This window comes from Mesitornis unicolor, unplaced genomic scaffold (genome assembly GCF_000695765.1).
Source record: "Mesitornis unicolor isolate BGI_N332 unplaced genomic scaffold, ASM69576v1 scaffold119, whole genome shotgun sequence".
NCBI lineage: Eukaryota > Metazoa > Chordata > Aves > Mesitornithiformes > Mesitornithidae > Mesitornis > Mesitornis unicolor.
In genome coordinates, this window is record NW_010208976.1 from 1 (window position 1) to 7166 (window position 7166).

Below are 7166 nucleotides of genomic sequence, written 5' to 3' on the forward strand. Positions count from 1 at the left end.
GGAAGTTGCTTGGCCTGGAGCCATCTTAGAGAATATTTCTTTGCAATATAAAGCACCGGTTTACCGAGCTTTAAACGTGCGTGTTTTGCAAGAACGTGAGATTATTTGCGCTACTGTAACCAATTTTATTTTTCCAGACGTTGTGCGATTAGTTTTTTGAGGTTTTGACCTTCGTGTTTATTGACTTTGCAGGTCAGAATGGCATCAGACGAGGGAAAACTCTTTGTCGGTGGGCTGAGTTTTGACACCAATGAGCAGTCATTGGAACAAGTCTTCTCTAAATACGGACAAATTTCGGAAGGTAAGATTGCAGTACCAAGCTGCGGTTACTTCCTTAAATTTGTGAGATTGCACAGGTGCTGATGCTTTTTTTTCCCCCCCTCTCTTTATAGTTGTTGTTGTAAAAGACAGAGAGACTCAGAGATCCAGAGGCTTTGGCTTTGTTACTTTTGAAAACATAGATGATGCTAAAGATGCAATGATGGCCATGAATGGAAAGGTAAGGAGGGCTTGGAGCTGCTTTCTTGGTTTCCTTAAAACGTGGTGAAAGGTGCTCATTAGATCCGTTTCTGTGCAGTGCTGTGTAGAAAGACAAATATGAATGTCTTGAATCAAAGAAGTGGCATAAATAATAGTAAAGCTTTCTGAAGGCTCATTGTTCTACTGATACCACTTAAAACTAGTGATGTTTTATAGGAATGCTTATATACACTGTTTAACCATAGACTTACTAGTGTAGCTGAGTTAGCTGTGACATTAAATCCTGTGTGTGTAAGAACTCGTAAGGTCTGGTGCTGCTTGGCTGGCCAGGACTGTGTGTAACTGCACGTGCTGTGCTGTTTAAACGTCTGAGTGTTCAGTTGGTTGACGTTGTTCTGTTCGTTAGTCTGTAGATGGACGTCAGATCAGAGTTGATCAGGCTGGGAAGTCATCAGAGAACAGATCTCGTGGATACCGAGGGGGCTCTTCTGGGGGCAGAGGCTTTTTCCGTGGCGGCAGAGGTCGGGGCCGTGGCTTCTCGAGAGGTGAGTGTGCATGAACACCGCGCAGCACCCGAGGCGGTGATGGCTTTGTCAGAGCGCCTAAAAACGCCCCATCCGCTGTCTGTTCAAGGAGGTGGAGACAGAGGCTATGGCGGAAGCAGATTTGACTCCAGAAGTGGAGGCTATAACGGCTCCAGAGACTACTATAATAGCAGGTAAGGGCATCGCGACCGCTCGTGGGCGACTGTGCAGCTCCGTTGCCTGTTGAACGTAAACGTCCGCAGGCTCCAGAAGAGGCTGAGCAGATACAGAGCACGTGCGTGTTTCTCCCAGCAGGAGTCAAGGTGGCTATGGCGACAGGTCTTCGGGAGGGTCCTACAGAGACAGCTATGACAGTTACGGTAAGTCTTGGTTCAACCGGGAGCCATGAGTGCGTGTGCTGTAGGAACTGTTCACTCTGCCCTGTGCTGAGTCTGGGAGCGCAGCGAGGCTCGCTCGGACTGTGCCGCTGCTCTGGTCTTGCCCGTAAGAACCAATGTGTCAGGCTCTGGACGTGGTGGTGCCCTTAAATTTCTAATTTGTAATGCATGTGTAGGAGTTGCTTGGATCTAAGGCAAAGCAAGTTTTAAAATGCATTCCTCGAGCTCGAGACTAAGCCGAAACTCGGAAGGCCTAACAAAGTTAACTCAAGGGTGGGGGAGTTCTCAGGGCGTAGCGCTCTAGCAGTAGCTTCGGAAGTAATGCGAGGGAGTAAAATGCTGGAACTTGTCTATGCTTCAGTGCCTTTACAATTGTGCCTGCTTCTTGTCCTCAGCTACACACAACGAGTAAAAATCCTTCCTGACTCAAGATCGTCCTTCCAATGGCTGTATTTATAAAGATTTTTGGAGCTTCGCTGAAATCGTTATTGTGTAGTACATCTACTTGTATTTTCACTTTTGTAGTATTATCAGTTCTAATCTTGTCAAACACAGCCTGACAGCTTCTGATATACCATGGTCTGATGAGACTTTTTTTTTTTAAGAAAGCTCTGCTTTCAAGTGTTTTTAATCTTTTTTGAAAGCACTTCACATTTTATTTTATCCTCCATGATGAGCCAAGGTGTTTTTTTCTTTAAAGTTGTGGAGTTGGGGCCCCAATTCAGTTTCTTTTGAGATAGAAAGGACCTTTAATTCAATGTTCACTGGAAGCTGAACAAGCTGTGGACTTTTTTTTTTAAGTGCATTACCTTCGTCTTTTGTAACATTCCTTTAGTGTAGCAAGGTAGGAATGCAGCCTGGGTACAAATTGGAAGGCAAACCACCTTGATATATCTAAAGAGAAACTTGCTTGTATGTTCAACCTGCATAACGGTATTTTTACTGTTGTAATGCTGTAAATGACCCAGAAATAGACTTGCAAACTTACCATAAAAGAGGTTCTTGAAAATGTTTATTTATATTGTCCTTTTTTACTGGAAGAAATATGCATATTCCATTGATATTGTATTTGAGTGGTAAAGGATTCTTGTATACAGTTTTCTTTGGCTTTACGAAGCCTATTAAAAGACCGTCTGAAATGAACTCTGCTCCTGCCATTGACATTTCATTGCACAACACGGTTCTTGAAGACGAAGAACAGCCCATCAGTGATAGAGGATGCCAGAGAACACTAGCGGTAGTGTAAGAGCCAGCCAGATTTACTGACCAGTTGCTAGAATTTAATCTGAACCGGTCTTGACGCGTGGATTTGCCAACACGCTTTAACGTAAGCACAGCCAAACGTGTCTAGGGGCAGAGACTGACGGTGCGACCCTTGGGATGTTGTGGTGCTCACCCCGAGCAGGAGCTGAGGGAATGCTAGAGCCAGGCAGAGGGATTGGTGTGTCCTTACAATGCCGAAACCGCCGACATTGCAAACCTGTAGTGGCAGTCGGGCTGTAGCAACGGGCCGGCTGTAGCGTGTTCGATGGTAGGTCGTTGCCGTGCTTAGCTAGCTTTGTCATTGCCTTACAAGTTCTAAGAATTCTTTGCTAGCAAATGGAAACTGCAGTGTCCTTGGAGAAAAGAAGTGTTGTGCCTCCAACAGAAACCTCTGAGACGAAAGCTGCTCTCTTGGCTAGTTCATATGTGGAAATAGTCCTGTAATTCGAGGTAACTCCTTTTGCTCATGTCCGCATCCTTCCTCTTGTTGAGAGCTCATTTGAAAGTCTAATGTACCTGTGAAATATTCCTTTTGACAATTCTGGTCAGCCGATGGAAAAATTGTACCCCATGCCGTATGCAACCTTTGGCTTGTGGCACAACTTGGGTTCCACAGATCAGAGTTGGGCATGCAGCCGCGTCTTGCTCGTAGGTACGGAAGCAAGATGGGAAACGAATTCCCTGACTCGATATGTGTTCATCTATTGAGACTCTTCCTAGACTTCATTAAGTTGCTCACTTTAATTGTAGCTTTCTTTGCCATCCTACTTGTTGCCATTAACTTTTTCCCATAGCCCGCACCTAAGCAGCCATGTCCAAGTGGTTAACTCTCTGCTTAGGGCTGCAATACCTGGGCTGGCGTAGCAAAGGCAGCAGCCGGCCCCGGATCAGTTTTCCCAGACTGTGCTTCTGTGGTGTGCTGGGTTCAGCGAATGGCTTGTGAAACCCTCGGATCTTGTGCGGGGGGAGGCGGGAGGCAACGCGAAGGCTCCGCTCGGCGGCTTTGTTAATGCCTCTCTGCTTTGGCAGGCTGAAGAGAAGACGGACGCGCAGCGGGAGGCTGAGCGCATCCTGAGGAAGGAGGGATCCGTTCAGGAGTACGGCCAGGACAGCAGTTGCCAACCAGGTAACGTCTGCTCGGTCTGCCCTGGCCCTGCTGCTTTTGGCTCTCTGCGAAGTCTGCCTGCCGTAGTTTTTAGGTGAACGTTTCTCTGCCTCTAAATCCGCTCTTGTTTTCTTTCAGCAATGCAATGCGTCAGAGAAGACCCAGGACGGCCCTTGACTGGAGCGGTGGTGGAGATGAAGAGCTTTGAGCAGTGGTGTTACGGTTTTTTATATAGGTTAATTGGATGAGGAAATAAGCTAGAATAAAACACTGGAATGTGGAAAAAATGGATCGCTGTGCTGCTTTTGTGGGGAAACGGAAGAAAATGAGATGATCTGGTGTGTTGCCCAGTTAAAGCTACAACATAAACCAGTTCTGGGTGGGGAGGTGGACAGGGAGGGTGACCTGTATTTACGAGCAAGTTTGAGGAATTCAGTGTCATCATCGTAACCTTGAGTGCAGTGGGCTAATTATTAATTAAACGAAGCTGTACCTGCAGAGCTCCCCCAGCCATGCGGCATCTGAAGGAGCTGGGTGAGCAGTTACACAACGAGGGGTTGTGTTTGTGCAGAGCAGGGGCTGCTGCTGCTGCTTGAAATGGTAACGGATACGAAAGTCTCACTTTACCTTAAACGCCAGATCTCTTTTGATTGTGGGAAATTAATTAGCACCTTCCATACGCATTAATTATACTTGGTTTGCTGGTGGGAGTTGAGGTGTGATGTTTGTGCTCCTCGCTGCCGTGGCTGCGCGCTTGTGGAGTTCCACGCGCTGTGGTTTTCAGAAGTAACATCAAATTCCCCTGTCCTGCAGCAAAGCGAACTGTTTAAACAATCTGATGAGGGCCAGGAAGGTGCCCTGTGAAATGGGTGAGGAGTGGGCTGCCCGGGTGAGTCAGAGTGCAGTCCCAGCAGTTGGTAACTCCCTGCGCAGTCCGAACAAAGCCCTGGTGTGCCTGGAAATGGCCCAGGATGAAGGGAATGAGCCACTCATTGCAGACAGCAGTTTGGTGCTGATGGCTTTGTCTCTGGAGCAGGATGGCTCGTAAGGACGCGGTGCCATCTTCCCTCATTAGCAGACGGTGCCTTTTATTGGCAATGTCCGTTGTAAGCAGCCGAGACTTAAGTCTGCAGGAGTGACACCTGAGTTGTGTTTAAGGCATTGCAGAGCCAGCAGTTTGGTGCTGATGGCTTTGTCTCTAGAGCAGGATGGCTCATGGCTCGTAAGGACGCGGTGCCATCTTCCCTCATTAGCAGACGGTGCCTTTTATTGGCAATGTCCGTTGTACGCAGCAGAGACTTAAGTCTGCAGGAGTGACACCTGAGTTGTGTTTAAGGTCGTTTTTGTTGCCATTGTGGGTGCCCTGCCTTGTGGCTTTGTACCTGGCCTTGCAGAGTCTGTGCAGCAAGGAAATTACTTAAACTTGAATTTCCTTGCAGGAAGCTTGTGTAAGGAAAGTCCCCTGTGTAGTGGGTGTTTCTGATATGTCTCAGTGTAACCCAGACCGTCCTTGGAAGTCCTCACCCTTCAGGCTTTGATGTGCTCTACCCTGTCTTGCCACACTGCCGTAGAGGGAGGGAGCAGCTTCGGTTACCGAATTTCCACTGCTCTGGCTGCTGGTGCAGGGCTCCAAAATGAGCACTGCCTTCTTGGGAGGCCACTGTAACCGGGCTTGTTGGGCTTGGGCTGAACCGATGGCAGTGCAAAATGAGGCCTCCTTTTGGGTTAAATCCTCAGTAATGAGAATTTCTGCTGCTAGAGAGGCTGCGAGTGTATTTCTGGCAGCTTTGGGAAGAGCGAGGCAAGAGGCTGCAGTGCGATGCGTGAAGGCAGAGAGAGGGTTTCTGAGGGTCTCTGCTGCTGCGCTGCCCACCCTTTTTGTGTTAACACATTCGATTGCTTTATTCTGCTTCCCCTTTTTACTGATAACTTCTCTGGCTCTCGGTGATGTCCCACTTCAAGGGCAGTCTTCTCAGAGCAGTGATTTATGCGGAAAGTCTGCTCGTGCAGCCCAAGTGCCCTTGAAGAAGTTCGGTGGGCGTTGTGCCCGGCGAGCATCGCTGCAGCGTGTTTGAAGGGCAGGATCGGTTGTGTTTCTGCAGTCCGTGCTGTAAAGCCTGGTAATTGGGGCGGGCTGTGGTGCTGCTCCGGCTTCGTCGTAGCCTGAATCAGTTCTGGAGCAGACGGGCGTGATGGAGAGCAGACACTGAGCTGCTGTAAATGATCTAAATTAATGGGTAAAGGCAGCTTTGAAAACCTGCGCTCTCATTAGGAAACGATTTCTCTTCCCAGGCACAAAGGAGTTCAGGAAGGTGGCAAGCAGGGCGCTTGCTCAGGAGCCATCACAGCTTCCCCAGCATAAGAGTCCACACGAGCCCTGGAGGCATCCGTGCACGCAGGACGGGGATCATTATCCAGCTTCCTGAAGCCTACTTTTTCTTCTTTTTTTAACCTTTTTCAAATTATCTAGGTGAACAGGGTTTAAAAAAAGAAATCAGCTGACACACTTTTTTGGGGGCTGTATCTTAAACAATTCACCAGTGAGGATTTTGTGTGTTAATGGAGGATGATACTAAATATAGGGGCATGAGACTGTGAGAAACTGATAGGGCATTTTGCTGAAAAAAAATGCAGTCGGGTGATGTTTAAATGAATTCAGACTGGGAATACTTACACAGCGTTATTTGGAAGACCTTCCTAAATAGGATGCCTAGATGCTTAAATGCAGGCAGAAGTAATTAATAGGTGCAAAAGCAGAGGTGGTGTTATTTTGGCATCACTAATTATGGCACCGCGTTAAGGATTTGCTGGGATGGGTTGTGGGAATAGCAAGCTGCAGGGGCTGGATGATGCTTGGGTGCTGTGGGCCTGATGCGACATCTGGGGTGACCCATTTCCAGCCAAAATGCTCTTTTCGAGTCCTGTGCTTCAGGGTGGCTGACAGACCCCCCCAGGTCAGGCCAGAGATCCTGTGAAGAAACGAGGCAGTTGGGAATGCTCAAAATGCTGGTGTTTGAAGCAATCTTCACCCCTGGCTGCCCGTAGTGGCAGGGGAACGGCAGCCCTGAGGGAGAAATGATGGCCCTGAGGGAGGAAGCCGTGCTGTGAAAGGGGAACGGCGTCCCTGAGGGAGAAAAAGAGGCCTTGAGGAGGTTGCAGCAGCTGTGAGGGGCGAATGGCCGCCCTGAGGGTGAAATGTACTGAGGGGGGAACGACGACCCTGAGGGCAAAATGGCGGAACCCAGGCAGAAAGCCGTGCTGTGAGGGGGGGGAATGGTGGCGCTAAGGAGGTCACGGCTGCTGCGAGGGGTAACGGCGGCCCTCAGGGGCTCGCACTGAGAAAGAGACCTCCGCCCTGAGAAGCGGAACGAGGGGTAACTGCGGGTCGAGGCCGGG

At 48.9% G+C, this 7166-nt stretch overlaps 1 protein-coding gene across 3 annotated transcripts; it reads left to right on the plus strand.

Moving 5' to 3' along the window:
* The first annotated feature begins 157 nt into the window (after positions 1–157).
* CIRBP (cold inducible RNA binding protein) lies at positions 158–2545 on the plus strand. 3 transcript variants are annotated; one of them, XM_010192696.1, is made up of 6 exons: positions 158–301; positions 393–499; positions 887–1025; positions 1114–1198; positions 1320–1384; positions 1798–2545. In XM_010192696.1, exons 1-6 carry the CDS (start codon positions 199–201, stop codon positions 1812–1814), a joined length of 516 nt encoding a protein of 171 aa, XP_010190998.1. In that variant the 5' UTR covers positions 158–198; the 3' UTR covers positions 1815–2545. The 3 variants fall into 3 exon arrangements, with proteins under 3 accessions (XP_010190998.1, XP_010190996.1, XP_010190997.1); XM_010192694.1 differs by having other exon boundaries at positions 199–301; positions 1317–2545; XM_010192695.1 differs by having other exon boundaries at positions 199–301; positions 1320–2545.
* The last annotated feature ends 4621 nt before the right edge of the window (positions 2546–7166 follow it).

What these genes read in the sequence shown, in the direction of transcription:
- CIRBP (XM_010192694.1), top strand. Translation starts at nt 199, where the DNA reads ATGGCATCAGACGAGGGAAAACTCTTTGTCGGTGGGCTGAGTTTTGAC. An exon ending in ATACGGACAAATTTCGGAAG is followed by an intron (nt 302 to 392) that starts GTAAGATTGCAG and finishes CTCTCTTTATAG; the next exon opens with TTGTTGTTGTAAAAGACAGA. An exon ending in GGGCCGTGGCTTCTCGAGAG is followed by an intron (nt 1,026 to 1,113) that starts GTGAGTGTGCAT and finishes TGTCTGTTCAAG; the next exon opens with GAGGTGGAGACAGAGGCTAT.